This window comes from Triticum aestivum, chromosome 3A (assembly GCF_018294505.1).
Source record: "Triticum aestivum cultivar Chinese Spring chromosome 3A, IWGSC CS RefSeq v2.1, whole genome shotgun sequence".
NCBI classification, from domain to species: Eukaryota; Viridiplantae; Streptophyta; class Magnoliopsida; order Poales; family Poaceae; genus Triticum; species Triticum aestivum.
The window spans coordinates 702188604-702207314 of record NC_057800.1 but is presented as its reverse complement, the minus strand read 5'-3'; the positions used below and the strand labels follow the sequence as shown (position 1 = coordinate 702207314).

At 47.0% G+C, this 18711-nt stretch overlaps 1 protein-coding gene across 1 annotated transcript; it reads left to right on the top strand.

Annotated features, from left to right (window-relative positions):
- The first annotated feature begins 17707 nt into the window (after positions 1-17707).
- Positions 17708-18466, top strand: LOC123057206 (putative glycine-rich cell wall structural protein 1). Its single transcript, XM_044480301.1, has one exon. It carries the CDS (start codon positions 17708-17710, stop codon positions 18356-18358), a length of 651 nt encoding a protein of 216 aa, XP_044336236.1. The 3' UTR covers positions 18359-18466.
- Positions 18467-18711: the final 245 nt, after the last annotated feature.

Here is an 18711-nt window from a genome sequence, read left to right as displayed (position 1 = left end):
CCAACCACATTGATCTGAATGAAGCTCAAGACCAGCCTGCTACTGTGATGGGTACACTCCTCGTAAATTCAGTACCAGCATCTGTTTTATTTGATACAGGAGCATCGCATTCATTCATGTCAGAAGATTTTGCATTCATGCATGGCATTAAAAGTGAAGACATGAACGCTTCTCTATTAGTGCACACCCCTGCGGGCCAATGTCGAACCTCCATGATTTGCAACGACGTCCCTGTAGAGATTGAAGGACTGGAATTCCTTGTCTCTCCCATCGTACTGAAGTCCTGTAGCATTGATCTCATTCTGGGAATGGATTGGTTAAAGGCGCATACTGCTTCTATCATTTGCGCCACCAAGACCGTCCATCTGCTACACCCTTCTGATGAAATAATTAGCTACGATGCTCATCTGGTTCGGAATGCCGAGGCCAGACTTTATGCCTTAAACGCATTGAACGCTGCACCACTTGAGGGCATTGAAAACATTCCCGTCGTGCGTGAATTCCTAGACGTCTTTCCTGAAGAACTCCCAGGGATTCCCCCTGCTAGAGCTGTCGAATTCGTCATCGACTTGAAACCAGGCACCACTCCTATAGCCAAGCGACCCTACAAGATGCCGCCGCATGAACTCCTTGAGCTTAAGGAGGAAATCGATAAATCTCTTCAAAGTGGTTTCATTCGCCCAAGTTGCTCTCCTTGGGGAGCACCTTCTCTCTTTGTCAAGAAGAAAGATGGGACAAACCGATTGGTCCAAGACTACCGTCCTATAAATCAAGCTACCATTCAGAATAAGTATCCTCTTCCTCGGATCAATGATCTGTATGATCAATTGGCTGGATCATCAGTGTTCTCTAAACTCGACTTGAGGTTGGGTTACCACCAGATCCGTGTTCGTGAGGAAGATATCCCCAAGACCGCATTTGTGACTCGTTATGGTTCATACGAGTACACCGTCATGTCTTTCGGCTTAACCAATGCTCCAGCCACCTTCTCTCGCCTGATGAACTATATATTCATGGATTACCTCGACAAGTTCGTCGTGGTTTATCTGGATGATATTCTGGTATTTTCCAAGAACGAAGAGGAACATGCTGAACATCTTCGCCTCGTGCTGGAAAAGCTACGAGAGCATCAACTTTATGCCAAGTTCTCCAAATGTGAATTCTGGCTTCCCGAAGTAACCTATCTCGGGCATGTCATCTCTAAGGATGGTATTGCCGTCAACCCTGAACGAGTTCAGGCTATTCTCGATTGGACTCCTCCGAAGAACGTTAAGCAAGTCAGAAGTTTTCTCGGTCTCGCCAGCTACTGCCGTCGATTCGTCGAGAACTTCTCCAAGATTGCCAGGCCTCTGACTAACCTATTGCATAAGGGCGTCAAGTTCCAATGGACAGACAAATGTCAGGAAAGCTTCCAGGCACTCAAGGACAAGTTGACTTCTGCCCCAGTACTAGCTCCACCTGATACTAAGAAGGACTTCGTCATTTACTGCGACGCTTCCCGTCAAGGATTAGGCTGTGTCCTAATGCAAGAGCGCAAAGTGGTTGCTTATGCCTCTCGGCAATTGCGCCCTCACGAAGAGAACTACCCAGTTCACGACCTCGAACTTGCTGCTGTCATTCATGCACTAAAACAGTGGCGACATTACCTACTCGGTAATCGTTGCGAGATCTTCACCGACCACCAAAGTCTGAAGTATCTGTTTACTCAGCCAGACCTGAACCTCCGTCAGCAGAGATGGATGGAGACTGTTGCAGACTTTGATTTGGGTATTTCCTATACCCCAGGCAAGGCTAATGTAATGGCTGATGCCTTGAGCCGCAAGTCTTACTGCAACCACCTCCAGGTTCACAAAGTTCAGCCCTCACTTGTTGAAGAATTCAGAAAGCTAAACCTCCATATTGTTCCTCCGGGTGCACTCGCTCCCCCTCCTCCGGAGTTCCGCAAGATGAATCTCCGTGTTGTTTCCCAGGGTTCCCTCTATACCCTGGCTGTTGAACCCGATCTCGTGGGCACCATAAAGACAATGCAGGGATTTGACTCTGAAGTCTACAAGATTAAGCAAGACCTCAAAGAAGGAAGTCCCTCATCCTTCACTATTGCTGATGATGGCGCCTTGTACTTCAAAGGCCGCCTAGTGGTGCCGTGTAAGAAGGAAAACCTGAATATGACTCAGGAGGTTATGAAAGAAGCTCATGATACGCCTCTATGTATCCACCCTGGTAGTACGAAGATGTATCAAGACATCCGCCAGAGATTCTGGTGGTCTAACATGAAGCAAGACATTGCTCGTTATGTTGCTGAATGTGACGTTTGCCGTCGTATCAAAGCAGAACATCAAAGGCCTGCTGGAACTCTGCAACCTATATCTATTCCTGAATGGAAATGGGACCATGTCGAGATGGACTTCGTTACTGGATTCCCCAAATCGCAGAAAGGCAATGATGCTATTCTTGTCGTCATTGACCGACTTTCTAAGGTTGCACATTTTCTGGCGGTCAAAGAAACGATCACTGCTAGTCAGCTTGCAACTCTCTACATGACCAGAATTGTTTCGCTTCACGGTATTCCACTGGTTATCAGTTCAGACCGTGGCAGTTTATTCACTTCAAGATTCTGGGCAAGTTTCCAAGAAGCTATGGGCACTCATCTGTCTTTCAGCACTGCTTTTCATCCTCAGTCACAAGGGCAAGTTGAACGTGTCAACCAAGTTCTCGAAGACATGCTTCGAGCTTGTGTTATTTCCTTCGGCAAGAAATGGGAGGAATCTCTTCCGTATGCTGAGTTCTCTTATAATAATAGCTATCAAGCTAGTCTGAAGATGGCCCCCTTCGAAGTGTTATATGGACGAAAGTGCCGAACCCCTCTGAACTGGTCAGAAACTGGGGAACGTCCACTCTTTGGTCCGGATATTATCCAACATGCCGAAGAACAAGTCCGCATTATTCGCGAGAATCTCAAGACTGCTCAGTCACGTCAGAAGAGTCAGTATGACCGTCATCATAAAGACATGGTCTATCAACCTGGCGAAAAGGCCTATCTTCGCGTTACACCAATGAAGGGTGCTCACCGCTTCGGGATCAAGGGCAAGCTAGCTCCTCGCTATATTGGCCCATTCACTATTCTGGAAAGGCGTGGAAAAGTGGCATATCAACTGGAGCTTCCGTCGAACCTTTCTCAGGTTCACGATGTGTTCCATGTGTCACAACTCCGCCGTTGCTTCAAGGACCCAATCCGAGCTGTGGATCATGAAGTGCTCGAATTGCAACAGGACCTCTCCTATAAAGAGCATCCGGTCCGCATTCTCGACCAAGCTGAACGCCGCACACGCCAGAAGGCGATCAAGTTCCTCAAGGTCCAGTGGTCGAATCACTCTGAAGACGAAGCCACCTGGGAACGCGAGGATCGCCTGCGTGATGAATACCCCGCACTGTTTCCTTCTACCTCCTAAAATCTCGGGACGAGATTTCTTGTAGTGGAGGAGATTTGTAACGCCCGGATAATCTTGCTACAGTAATCCCATGCTAATCATGGCACGTCATCCCGATTACTGTTGCTATCCTCGCAATAATTCGAAACCGTTCAAATTCAAAATTCAAATTGATGAAAACAATAAAAGTTTTAAAATTTAAAATAAAATTGTTCGGTGGTTGACGAATATTACAAAGGTAATTATGTGCAACAGGCATATTTATAAAATGGCTAAATGGATTAAATGATTTAAACAGAAAAAAAAACAACAAGAGGGAGGGAAAACCCCCTGGCCCAGCCAGTTCCCCCACCCCCCTGGCCCCTGGCCTGGCCCAACTTCCCCCCCCTTGGGCCGGCCCATCGGCCCAGCCGCCCCGGCCACATACCCCACCCCCCCGTGGCCGAACCCTAGCCGCCCCACTCCTTCCCCCCCCCACGCGCCCCCACCCCTCTCCCCTGCCCTCGCCCGATCTGGATCGGGGGCGGAGACCCCCGACCGAGACCCCCGTCGCCCCCCCCACCTCGCCGGCGGCCCCCGCCGCCCCACAGCCGCCCGGACCCCCCCTCCTCCTCCTCTCCACCGCTGGGATCCCCTCCTCCCCTCCGTCGCCCCCAAGCACGAGCACCCGCCGTCGCGGGTCGACCCCGACGGCCCCCGCCCTCCCCGACGCCGGCGGCCGCCTCCCCGACTCCCTCCTCGCCGGTCGCCTCCAAGCTTCACCGCGCCCGCCTCCTAGACCCTACGCGCCCCTCCCCGTGAGCTCTCCCCCCCCCCCCGTCGCTCCCCTCTCCCCCCTCCCGAACGACGCCGCGCCCGGAGCCCCGTCGCCGGCTCCGCCCCGGCTCCGGCCACCCGCGGCCACGCCGCCGTCCCACCCCCGGCCCCTCCCCGCTCCCCCGTGCGGCTCCCCTGCCGCGGCCGCCGCGCCCTTTCCCCCCTGGTCGCCTCGGCCACGTGCACGGGCACCACCGACCGCGCCATCGCCCCGCCTCGCCTCGCGCCACAGCCACTCGCCGTCCCAGCCCCGCTTCGGTCGCCGTCGCGGCCCCTGGACGCCGGCGCTCGCGCCCAAACGCCCCGGGGCTCCGCCCGGTTGCAGCCCCGTTTGGCCGCGCCCATTAGCCCCTGGTGGCTCGGATGAGCCACTGACTAGGGGGCCCCACCCCCAGAACGCAAAAAAAAATAAAAAATAAATAAATAATAATAATAAAAATAAAAAATAATAATAAATAAATAATGAATAATAAAATAAATAAAAAAACAATAAATATAATTAATAAAATTAAAATGTATTAATAATAATTAATTAATCGGTTAATTAAATTAATTAACTAGTTAAGTTTAATTAAACTGTAATTAGATTAACCTAAACCCTAATTAATTTAATTAGAGAATGACAGGTGGGTCCCACTGGACCCACATGTCAGGGTTGACTCAGTCAACCCCTGCTGACTGCTGACGTCAGCATGACATCATGCTGACGTCATAAATACCTTTTTTTCGAATTAATTAAATAAATAATTAAATTCCAAAATTATTAAAATCTTTTAAAAATCATATCTTTTAATCCGTAACTCGGATTAAAATATTTTCAACATGAAAGTTGCTCAGAACGACGAGACGATTCCGGATACGCAGTCCGTTCGTCCACCACACCCCCCTAACCTATCGAACCTGCAAACTTTCCTCTCCGGTTCATCTGTCTGACAGACGTCCGGAACCGGGAAAACTTCCCCGGATGTTTTTCCCCCCCTAACCAGTACCCCCTCATACCACGTTAGGGCACGCCTAGCATCACTTCTTGACATGTCATGCATCGATATGCATCTGTTTACTTGGTATTCATTGTTTCTTCCCCCTCTTCTCTCCGGTAGACTACGAGACCGACGCTGCTGCTGCCCAGTTCGACTACGGAGTTGACGACCCCTCTCTCTTGCCAGAGCAACCAGGCAAGCCCCCCCCTTGATCACCAGATATCGCCTACTCTTCTCTATACTGCTTGCATTAGAGTAGTGTAGCATGTTACTGCTTTCGTTAATCCTATTCTGATGCATAGCCTGACATTGTCGCTACATCTGTTGATACCTTACCTGCAATCCTAAATGCTTAGTATAGGATGCTAGTTTATCACCATTGGCCCTACATTCTTGTCAGTCTGCCTTGCTATACTATTGGGCCGTGATCACTCGGGAGGTGATCACGGGTATATACTATACATACCTACATACTATACAGATGGTGACTAAAGTCGGGTCAGCTCGAAGAGTACCCGCGAGTGATCCACGGATTGGGGGCTGAAAGGACCTTTGTCCCGACGGCCCTCTGTGTGGATCTTTGTGGCGGAGCGACAGGGCAGGTTGAGACCGCCTAGGAGAGAGGTGGGCCTGGCCCTGTTCGGCGTTCGCGGACACTTAACACGCTTAACGAGATCTTGGTATTTGATCTGAGTCTGGCTACGAGCCTATACGCACTAACCATCTACGTGGGAGTAGTTATGGGTATCCCGACGTCGTGGTATCAGCCGAAGCACTTCAGACGTCAGCGACGGAGCGGCGCGCGCCGGATTGGACTGGAACGCCTACTAGGCTAGGTCTGCTTTCGGCCGCCCTCGCAACGTGCAGGTGTGCTCAGGGCGATGGGCCCAGACCCCTGCGCGCTTAGGTTTAGACCGGCGTGCTGGCCTCTCTGTTTTGCCTAGGTGGGGCTGCGACGTGTTGATCTTCCGAGGCCGGGCATGACCCAGGAAAGTGTGTCCGGCCAAATGGGATCGAGCGTGTTGGGTTATGTGGTGCACCCCTGCAGGGAAGTTAATCTATTCGAATAGCCGTGATCTTCGGTAACAGGACGACTTGGAGTTGTACCTTGACCTTATGACAACTAGAACCGGATACTTAATAAAACACACCCTTCCAAGTGCCAGATACAACTGGTGGTCGCTCTACCTCAGGGATATGAGGAGGGGATCGCCGGGTAGGATTATGCTATGAGATGTTACTTGAAGATGCTACTTGGAGGACTTCGACCTACCCTCTTCTGCCTGTTGCAAGACGAAGGTGACCAGAAGCGTAGTCTTCGATAGGATTAGTTATCCCCCTCTTATTCTGGCATTCTGCAGTTCAGTCCACTGATATGGCCTCCTTACACATATACCCATGCATATGTAGTGTAGTTCCTTGCTTGCGAGTACTTTGGATGAGTACTCACGGTTGCTTTCTCCCCCTTTTCTCCCCTTTTCCTTTCTTTCTGGTTGTCGCAACCAGGTGCTGGAGTCCAGGAGCCAGACGCCACCGTCGACGACGACCCCTACTACACCGGAGGTGCCTACTACTACGTGCAGCCCGCTGACGACGACCAGGAGTAGTTAGGAGGATCCCAGGCAGGAGGCCTGCGCCTCTTTCGATCTGTATCCCAGTTTGTGCTAGCCATCTTGTGGCAACTTGTTTAACTTATGTCTGTACTCAGATATTGTTGCTTCCGCTGACTCGTCTATGATCGAGCACTTGTATTCGAGCCCTCGAGGCCCCTGGCTTGTATTATGATGCTTGTATGACTTATTTATGTTTTAGAGTTGTGTTGTGATATCTTCCCGTGAGTCCCTGATCTTGATCGTACACATTTGCATGCATGATTAGTGTACGATTAAACCGGGGGCGTCACAGAAGCCACGCTGCTTCTCCGCTGAGATGGCGGGGTAGCTTCGGGGGAAGCTTCGGCAGTTCGTTTGCTACGATTTGCTTCTCGTTCCTCTATCGCTTGTACCCTAGCGTGCAGCGCCTGCAGTTGGGTCTGCTCCACTTTCTTCCTCCTCTCGTGGCATTTGTAACTGCCTGCGTCCGGAAACACAGCCTTCCATGGAATGGAGCCTGGCGTGCCTCGTTTCCATGCAGGGTGCTCAGGATTCTCGAGGGCCATTGTGAGCTCGTCGTTCTCTCTGTATGGAACGAACGTCCCTTGCTGTGCTGCTTCGATATAGTGCTTAAGCCTCTTGACTGGTATTTCCATTTGCTCGTCCGTCCAAATGCACTTCCCTGATACAGGGTCCAAGGTTCCGCCAGCCCCGAAGAACCAAGTCCGGCAACGGTCTGGCCAGTTAATTGTCTCTGGTTCGATCCCTTTATCAACCAGATCATTCTCAATCTTGGCCCACTTAGGTCGGGCTGTGAGGTAGCCACCTGACCCCGTGCGATGGTGATGCTTCTTCTTTGCAACATTTTTCTTGTTTGTCGCCGACATCTTCTTACTCTTTTCCGATGTCTTGTGGGCCACAAATGCGGGCCAGTGATCTCTGATCTTCTCATATCTGCCGTTGAATTCTGGTGTCTCTTTATTTTCGACAAACTTATTCAGCTCTTTCTTCCACCTTCTGAATAGTTTTGCATCCTCTTAAGAGCAAAAGACTTAATTAATTGCTCTTTAACTGGCTTCTCCGAATCATCCTCTAGCGGTAGGGTGAAATTTGACTTCAGCTCAGTCCAAAGATCATTTTTCTGCATATCATTGACATAAGACACCTCAGGGTCTTCTGTAGCCGGCTTTAACCATTGCTGGATGCTGATCGGGATCTTGGCCCTAACCAAAACCACGCACTGAGCAACAAATGCGCTCTTTGTCCGGAGGGGTTCAATCGGTTGGCCGTCGGGCGCGATTGCTATGATCTCAAACTTTTCATTCGAGCTCAACTTTCTCTTCGGGACTCGTCTCTTTACCGAAGGTGTGCTCGATCCGGAGGGCTAGAAAAAAGAACAAAGACTTAATTAATATGTGTACATACCAAAACAATGAATGCATCAATTAGCTAGTCAGCAGAAGCTTAACTAATATATATACCTGGCCGGACTCGGTTCGGTCACCGGAGACGTCATCATGGTCTCCTTCTTGCACCGGCATTGTGTCACCGGAGCCGTCCTCACGGTCTCCTTCTTGCACCGGCATTAGGTCACCGGAGCCATCATAATCATAGCCAGCCGCTTCCAGACCATCGGTGTCGTTGAGAAACAACGAGCAGACGGCATCACTTCCTCGTGCGATTATGTCCCCCAACAACTCTTCTTGTACTTCGTCTCGGGCGGTGTCGATAGTTTCTTCAAATATTTACAACATGGCAATTATTATTCAAACATGACAGATGGATATATTAGTGGCAAACGTAGAACTAATATTAATTAGTGGCCTCGACGCTGCTTCTCTAGGGTTTGGGGTGGCCTTTACGCTGCTTCTCTAGGGTTTGGGGTGGCCTCGACAACGCTTCAAGGATAAAAAAAGAAGAGGTCGTCGAGGGTCACCGAGCGGTAGAGGAAACCCTAAATAGAAAGTATCGTGTGTGTGAGATACATGTGGCCGTCGGTGTCGGACACTACATGCACGTCCCACAAGTGACGCGGGTCGACGCCCGCGTCACTTGTGGGACGTGGATGTACTGTCCGACACCGACGGCGACATGTATCTCACACCGATGATACTTGCTATTTAGGGTTTCCTCTACCGCTCGGCGACCCTGGACGACCCTTGTTCCCGATAAAAAAATAGGAAGAAGAAGAAAAAAAAGAGGAGAAGAAAGAATAGAGGAGAATAACTCCTCGTTTCTTTCTTCTCCTCTTTTTACTCCTCTATTATTTCTTCTCCTCTTTTTTTTCTTCTTCATCTTCTTTTTTTATCCTCTTCTTCCTCTCATGTTCGACCCCCCCCCCTCGTGTTGAAGTTATCGGGAGGGGGTATATCGACCCCCCCCCACGTGTTGAAGTTATCAGGAGGGGGTATATCGACCCCACCCCACGTGTTGAAGTTATCAGGAGTTTATATCGACACGACATACATACATGCGGGAAAATAATATTATCGGGGAGGGGGTATATATATTGACCCCCCCCCTCGTGTTGAAGTTATCGGGAGTTTATATCGACACGACATACGTACATGGGAAAATAATATTATCGGTAAGGGGTATATCGACCCCCCTCATGTTGAAGTTATCGGGAGGGGGTATATTGACCCCCCCCCCCCCACGTGTCGAAGAAAAAAGAAGAAAAAAAAGAGGAGAAGAAGAAAGGAATAGAGGAGAAAAGAGAAAATTGAATATATATATTCTATTTTTTCTCTTCTTCTCCTCTATTCCTTTCTTCTTCTTCTCCGCTTCTTTTTCTTCTTTTTTCTTCTTCTTATTTATTTCTCCTCGTCTTCCTCTCCCCTCTTCTTCTCCTTTCTTCCTCTTCTTATTTCCTTTTTCCTCTCATTCTTTTTCTTCTTCTTCCTTCTTAAAAACACATGAACTAGTATTGCTTGTTTTTTTTAAATAATGTTCAAATAGAAATTTTAGAAAAAAAGTAATGGTTTACCTAATTCATTGTTCATATGAATATGCAAACATTTGCATATTTACAATAATCAATATCACCAAAAAAATCTATGAGCAGAAAAAAATACTATTTTTTCTGTTAATCTATCTTTTGCGTACATATACACACATACATATACTACACATATACATATAATCAGGAAAAAACATATATGAATTTGCAAAAAAACAGGGGGGAGAGGGGGGCGGTGCCGACCCTGACCAAAGCGAGAGGCGACGGCAGCATGGGGCGGCGATGGCGAGGCAGAGGCGGGGCGGCGACGGCGTCGGGGTGGCGACGCGGGGCGGCGACGGCGTAGGGGCGCGACGTGGGGCGGCGACGGCGTCAGGGCGGCGCAGGGAGGTGACCACGACGGCGCGGGGTGGCGCGCGGCGACGGAGTAGGGGCGACGCGGGGTGGCGACGGCGTCTGGGCGGCGGTGGACAGCGTCGGAAGCAGGGCGACGATGGCGACGGCGAGGCGCAGAGGGGCAGCCTGGCGGCTTCAGGCGGGGAAGACGAGCTGAATGGAAATTTTCACAAGTGCTAGTTATATAGACGAAGCATTGGTCCCGGTTCGTGGCACCAACCGGGACCAATGCCACCTGTAATCCTGGTTGGTGCCACCAACCGAGATCAAAGGCCTCTTTTCAGCAGCCCAAAGGGCGGGAAGCGGCGGCCTTTGGTCCCGGTTGGTGGCACCAACAGGGACTAAAGGGGGGCATTGGTCACGGTTTGTGCCACGAACCGTGACCAATGCCCCCTTTAGTCCCGGTTGGTGCCATCAACCAGGACCAAAGGCCTGCGCCTGCCAAAGCCGCGGTGTGGTGGGATGTTTAGTCCCACCTCGCTAGCTGAGGAGCGGCCGCACCTGTTTATAAGCACTGCCACGCCCTCTCCATCAAACTCCTTAGAACTGCAGGACTTTGGGCCTAATCTCACACCGCTATGTCTGTGGGCCTGCTGGGCCTTCTGCGGGCCTGAATTCTGGCCCATGGATGGGCTTCTAGTCATATTCAGGCCGTCGTGGCCTAGTAGGTGGCATTTTTTTTACTATTTGTTTTTTCATTTCTACTTAGAACTAAATACTTATAGTTTTTACTGACTTTTTTTTCTTTTAGGTCACAAAAGTTATAAACTTTCTGTTAGTGCCATTAGTTTTAAAATTTGAATAGTTTAAATTTGAATCTTTTAAAATTTGTGTGAATCACTAGTTTATGAATAACTTTACTATAAAAATTGATTTTTGAGTCATTCTTTTTCCTGCTATTTAATATTACTGTGTTTTATCATTATACTCAATTTGGTAATTTTAGTTAGTCATAACAAATATTATAGGCATTTTTTTCTTTTTTGCTATTTATTTTTTCATTTCTACTTAGAACAAAATACTTATAGTTTTTTAGTGATTTCTTTTTTCTTTTAGGTCACAAAAATTATAAACTTTCTGCATTATTTATGTTCTTTTGTTTTTTGCTTTATTTTTTAATTCTTTTTGCTTTTAGTTTTAGAAAAATTATAAACTTTTTGTTAGTGCCATTAGTTTTCAAATTTGAAAATACTTTTTTAGTTTTTTTGTTTTCTTTGTTGCTTTATTTATTTTATTTTGTTTCTACTTACAACAAAATACTTATTGTTGCTATTTTTATTTTTTTTCAGTTTTTTTGTTTTATTTTCTGTATTATTTATTTTCTTTTGTTTTTTGCTTTATTTTTTAATTCTTTTTGCTTTTAGGTCAGCAAAATTATAAACTTTCTGTTAGTGCCATTAGTTTTAGAAAAAATATAAACTTTCTCATAGTGCCATTAGTTTTCAAATTTGAATAGTTAAAATTTGAATTCTTTGAAATTTGTGTGAATCACAAGTTTGTGATTAACTTTACTAAAATAATGAACATAGATGCACCTATAGAGAAAATTCAACCTAAATTCATAGTTTTCAAATGAACTCTGAAAAAGTTGGCATAGCATACTCGTGTGTTACAAAGTTGGCATGGTATCATCATAATAGTTGCGGGAGAAAGTCTTCACTTTTTGGCTTGTGTCATTTGCTTATTGCACCGTAACCATGGATAATCTTCATCGTTTATCAGGATGCTTGGGTCAGCCTTGACATTGAAGGGAGGAATTTCATGAAACTTTTCATAATCTTCAGACATGTCTGTCTTGCCCTCCACTCCTAGGATATCCCTTTTTCCTAAAAGAACAATGTGGCGCTTTGGCTCATCATATGATGTATTCGCTTCCTTATCTTTTCTTTTTCTTGGTTTGGTAGACATGTCCTTCACATAGATAACCTGTGCCACATCATTGGCTAGGACAAACGGTTCGTCAGTGTACCCAAGATTGACCCATTTGCACTTAAACAAAGGGACCTTAAAATCATGGCCGTAGTCAAGTTCCCATATGTCCACTATGTAACCATAATATGTGTCCTTTCCGCTCTCGGTTGCTGCATCAAAGCGGACATCGCTGTTTTGGTTGGTGGTCTTTTGATCTTGGGCGATCGTGTAAAATGTATTCCCATTTATCTCGTATCCTTTGTAAGTCAATACAGTCAAAGATGGTCCCCTGGACAACAAGTACAGCTCATCACAAATAGTGTTGTCACCTCTGAGACGTGTTTCCAACCAACTACTGAAAGTCCTGATGTGTTCACATGTAATCCAGTCGTCGCACTGCTCCGGGTGTTTGGAGCGCAGACTGTTCTTGTGTTCATCGACATACGGGGTCACCAAGGTAGAGTTCTGTAGAACTGTGTAGTGTGCTTGAGACCAAGAATATCTGTCCCTACATATTATTGAGTCACTTACGAGAGTGCCTTTTCCAGTTAGTCTCCCATCATACCGCGATTTAGGGAGACCTATCTTCTTAAGGCCAGGAATGAAGTCAACACAAAACCCGATAACATCCTCTGTTTGATGGCCCATGGAGATGCTTCCTTCTGGCCTAGCGCGATTACGGACATATTTCTTTAGGACTCCCATGAACCTCTCAAAGGGGAACATATTGTGTAGAAATACGGGCCCCAGGATGACAATCTTGTCAACTAGATGAACTAGGACGTGCGTCATGATATTGAAGAAGGATGGTGGGAACACCAACTCGAAACTGACAAGACATTGCGCCACATCACTCCTTCTGAGAGATTGGATTGAGGAATGCACATAGCTTCACAATGGCTAATCGGACGTTTTCCGGTAGAAGCCCCCTCAATGCAATCGGAAGCAGTTGCGTCATAATCACGTGGCAGTCATGAGACTTTAGGTTCTGAAACTTTTTCTCTGGCATATTTATTTTTCCCTTTATATTCGACGAGAAGCCAGTCGTGACCTTCATACAAAGCAGGCATTCAAAGAAGATTTCTTTCTCTTCTTTCATAAGAGCGTAGCTGGCAGGACCTTTATACTGCTTCGGAGGCATGCCGTCTTTTTTGTGCAAATGTTGCAGGTCCTCCCGTGCCTCAGGTGTATCTTTTGTCTTCCCATACACGCCCAAGAAGCCTAGCAGGTTCACGCAAAGGTTCTTCGTCACGTGCATCACGTCGATTGAAGAGCGGACCTCTAGGTCTTTCCAGTAGGGTAGGTTCCAAAATATAGATTTCTTCTTCCACATGGGTGCGTGTTCCTCAGCGTCATTCGGAACAGCTAGTCCGCCGGGACCCTTTCCAAAGATTACGTGTAAATCATTGACCATAGCAAGTACGTGATCACTGGTACGCATGGCGGGCTTCTTCCGGTGATCTGCCTCGCTTTTGAAATGCTTGCCTTTCTTTCGACATTGATAGTTGGTCGAAAGAAATCGACGATGGCCCAGGTACACATTCTTCCTGCATTTGTCTAGTTATATACTTTCAGTGTCATCTAAACAGTGCGTGCATGCGTGGTATCCTTTGTTTGTCTGTCCTGAAAGGTTACTGAGAGCGGGCCAATCGTTGATGGTCACGAACAGCAATGCCTTTAGGTTAAATCCCTCCTGTTTGTGCTCATCCCATGTAAGTACACCGTTTCCATTCCACAGCTGTAAAAGTTCTTCAACTAATGGCCTTAGGTACACATCAATGTCATTGTCGGGTTGCTTAGGGCCTTGGATGAGAACTGGCATCATAATGAACTTCCGCTTCATGCACATCCAAGGAGGAAGGTTATACATGCATAGAGTCACAGGCCAGGTGCTGTGATTGCTGCTCTGCTCCCCGAAAGGATTAATGCCATCCACGCTTAAAGCAAACCATACATTCCTTGGGTCCTTTGCAAACTCATCCCAGTACTTTCTCTCGATTTTTCTCCACTACGACCCGTCAGCGGGTGCTCTCAACTTCCCGTCTTTCTTCCGGTCCTCACTGTGCCATCGCATCAACTTGGCATGCTCTTCGTTTCTGAATAGACGTTTCAACCGTGGTATTATAGGAGCGTACCACATCACCTTCGCAGGAACCCTCTTCCTGGGGGGCTCACCGTCAACATCACTAGGGTCATCTCGTCTGATCTTATACCGCAATGCACCGCATATCGGGCATGCGTTCAGATCCTTGTATGCACCGCGGTAGAGGATGCAGTCATTAGGGCATGCATGTATCTTCTCCACCTCCAATCCTAGAGGGCATACGACCTTCTTTGCTGCGTATGTACTGTCGGGCAATTCGTTATCCTTTGGAAGCTTCTTCTTCAATATTTTCAGTAGCTTCTCAAATCCTTTGTCAGCCACAGCATTCTCTGCCTTCCACTGCAGCAATTCCAGTACGGTACCGAGCTTTGTGTTGCCATCTTCGCAATTGGGGTACAACCCTTTTTTGTGATCCTCTAACATGCGATCGAACTTCAGCTTCTCCTTTTGACTTTCGCATTGTGTCCTTGCATCGACAATGACCTGGCGGAGATCATCATCATCGGGCACATCATTTGGTTCCTCTTGATCTTCAGCAGCTTCACCCATTGCAGCATCATTGGGCACATCGTCTGGTTCCTCTTGATCTTCACCAGCTCCCCCCGTTGCAGCATCACCGTATTCAGGGGCACATAGTTGTCATCGTACTCTTCTTCTTTGCCGTCCTCCATCATAACCCCTATTTCTCCGTGCCTCGTTCAAACATTATAGTGTGGCATGAAACCCTTGTAAAGTAGGTGGGAGTGAAGGATTTTCCGGTTAGAGTAAGGCCTCATATTCCCACATTCAGTGCATGGACAACACATAAAACCATTCTGCTTGTTTGCCTCAGCCGCATCGAGAAACTCATGCACGCCATTAATGTACTCGAAGGTGTGTCTGTCACCATACATCCACTGCCGGTTCATCTGCGTGCATTATATACAATTAAGTGTCCAAATTAATAGAAGTTCATCATCACATTAAAACCAAAGTACATACATAGTTCTCATCTATCAACATATAGCTCTCCAGAGCATCTAATTAATTAAACCATACATTGAAACTATGTAAAACATTTCAATGCGAAAACAAATGCGATCATAATCTCAACCAAGGTAACAATTGATCCAACGGCATAATGATACCAAGCCTCGGTATGAATGGCATATTTTCTAATCTTCAAGCGCATTGCATCCATCTTGATCTTGTGATCATCGACGACATCCGCAACATGCAACTCCAATATCATCTTCTCCTCCTCAATTTTTTTTATTTTTTCCTTCCACAAATTGTTTTCTTCTTCAACTAAATTTAACCTCTCGGCAATAGGGTCGGTTGGAATTTCCGATTCACATACATCCTACATAAATAAAATCTATGTCACGTTTGTCGGCATAATTTTCATAAAAAATAAATGAACCAATAGTTATAAAGATAATACATATACCACATCCGAATCATAGACAGGACGAGGGCCGACGGGGGCGGATACCAAAACCATCGCACTATATAAGATGCAATAATAAAAGTAAGAAAATAATAGAAGTATATATGTAAACATACAAGTAAGAATATTTTTCCTTTCAGAAAGAATATAAGAACAAGAGGCTCACCATGGTGGTGCCGGCGATGAGCTCGGCGCGGGTGAACGACGGCGGTGAAGACGGGGATGGGGCATGACGGACCGCTAAACCTAGACAACTATTGAGGAAAATGGAGCTTGGAGGTCGAGCTGGGAGAGGAGAAAGCTTAAGTAGTGTGGCTCGGGCATTCCATCGAACACATTGTGTGCATAGGAGGTGAGCTAGAGTCCCCTGGGCTCATGAACCAATTCATATTTTGTTTTTGCATTGTAGCTAATGTAATATGAATAGATCTGTGGACCTCCTAGCGACGACTACAAGTGCTGGAGCGAGCCGAAGGCGTGCCGCTGTCATTGCCCCTCCCTCGCTGGAGCCAGTCAAACCTTATTGTAGTAGACAGTCGGGAATTCATCATGCTAAAGCCCCATAGAATTAGCGCACCAGAGCAGCAACCATCACTGATGAAGAAAGTCGTAGATCGGAAGGATCAAACCTGTAAACACCACAAACAAGAATGAAGACTGGATCCAAACAGATGCACCAAGGACCAGGACCAACCGAATCCCATGAGATCCGACAGAGACACACCTCCACACTCCCTCTAATGATGCTAGACGCACCATCGGGACAGGGATAGAATGTGGGAGACATTATTTCTAATGAGGGGCATCGCTGCTGATACGTCTCTGTCATATATATAATTTTTGATTGTTCATGCCAATATTCTACAACTTTTACATATTTTTGGCAACTTATTATACTATTTATGGGACTAACATATTGATCCAGAGCTCAGTGCTAGTTCCTGTTTGTTGCTTGTTTTTCGTTTCGCAGAAAATCCATATCAAACAGAGTCCAAACGGGATAAAAACTTACGGAGATTTTTTTTGAATATATGTGAATTTTGGGAAGTGGAATCAACGCGAGATGATGCCCGAGGGACCCACGAGGGTGAGGGGCGCGTCCTGGGCCCTCGTGGCCACTTTGTAAGGCGGTTGGTGCCCTTCTTTCGCCGCAAGAAAGCCAATATCTGGATCAAAATCGTGTCAAAATTTCAGCCCAATCGGAGTTATGGATCTCCCGGAATTTAAGAAACGGTGAAAGGGCAAAATCAGGGAGCTTGGAAACAGAAGGAAACAGAGAAAGAGAGAGATCCAATCTTGGAGGGGCTCTCGCCCCTCCGCCGCCATGGACGCCATGGACCAGAGCGGAAACCATTCTCCCATCTAGGGGGAAGGTCAAGGAAGAAGAAGAAGAAGACGAAAAAGAAGGGGGGCTCTCTCCCCCTCTCTCCAAGTGGTGCTGGAACACCGCCGGGGCAATCATCGCGACAACGGTCTACACCAACAACTTCACCGCCGTCATCACCAACTCTTCCCCCCTCTATGCAGCGGTGTAACCCCTCTTTTACCCGTTGTAATCTCTACTTAAACATGGTTCTCAATGTTATATATTATTTCTGGGAAGTGCCTAATTAGTATAGGTATAGATAGATAGATAGATGCATGCATGCATGGTTATTTGACCGTAAGATAAAATTGTAATCATGCATGCAAGTAGCATAAACGGACACAGATGTAATTAGTCCAGGCATTCAGTGGTGGTGTAGGATTAATTACCTTGACAAGATGATCCTTGGTGTCGGCATGAACGTGGTTTGGATTTTTGCCATCTACTAGTACAATACCCTCCAACTCCAAATTCAACTACCGAAACTTCCAGGTTGCTGCCTCCCCTGCTCTAATATCAACTATTCAAGCCTGGAGCTAGATGTGTTCATCAGTGGATGCTAGCATGCATGTGTTTTAGAACTATTGACCCAACGTGGATGCGGTCACGATTAGAAGTCAGTCATCTTGTTTACTTTTACCTGCACCAATTAAGGCACTAATTATTCTAAGCCTCCACCTACAGTTGAGACATGACTTCGTCAACAACTCCACCAACACCCCCCACATGCATGGCCAGAAGCACCACTATAAATATCCATTGATATTTCGCTTAGAACTCATCTCATCTTGCAAGAGTACACACTTCCATAAAACACACACAAAGGTAGGCACAAAGCTAGTAGCCCTCAGCTATGTTGTCCTCTTGAGCATTGGACTGGACAATGCTGCAAGGGTGGTTAGATTCGGCAGTGGAAGCACCACGGGAACGGGAGCAGGAGGAGGAGAGGGTGGGGTAACAGTGAGTGGTGGTGGCTCGGGTGCTGGGAGTGGAACTGGGTCTGGCGTGAGTTCTAGTAGTGGTAGCCATGCAAGCGGTGGAGGTGGAGGTGGCGGGTCCGGCTCTGGCTCTGGTTCCGGTCAATATAGTCAAGGATCTTCATATCCTTATGGTGGTGGCTATGGTGGATATACTTGCACTGGTGGTGCCGGTGGTGGCGGTGGTGGAGGGAAAGCTAGTGGTTATCAAGGATCTAGTGGATATGGGGCTGGTAGTGGCACTGGTTCTAGCTCAGCTACAGCTACTAACAATTGGTATAGACAAGGTAGTACAAATGCAGATGCTGGTGGAAACGGTGGTGGCAATGGAGGAGGAAGAAATGGTGGGAGTGGTGCAGGCAAAGGTGCTGGATCTGGGTATGGCAATGCCAACCCCTAGTCCCCTTCATGTGAGGAATCTAAAAAAATGGAGCCCAACCTACTGTACTGCGTCAAATTGATAGCTTTGACTCTTTTTTCATTTATTTGTTATCATCTTACATATTATCAAATAAGGGCTTCATTGTTCTAGTGGAAAATGTACTAGTGTTCGTGATATATTCCAAAAATGTTAATTGTCAATGTATCACTATTTACATGTATTAAGTTATATACCATCGTTTTGGCCAACCGACTTGCAATGGAAACTCTTTGCGTGTCTTATGGTTATGTAACATAAGTTGATCGCTTATGGTTAAGTACCAAAAATTATCATTTCAATGATACATGTCGTTTCACGAATGGCGTCACTCA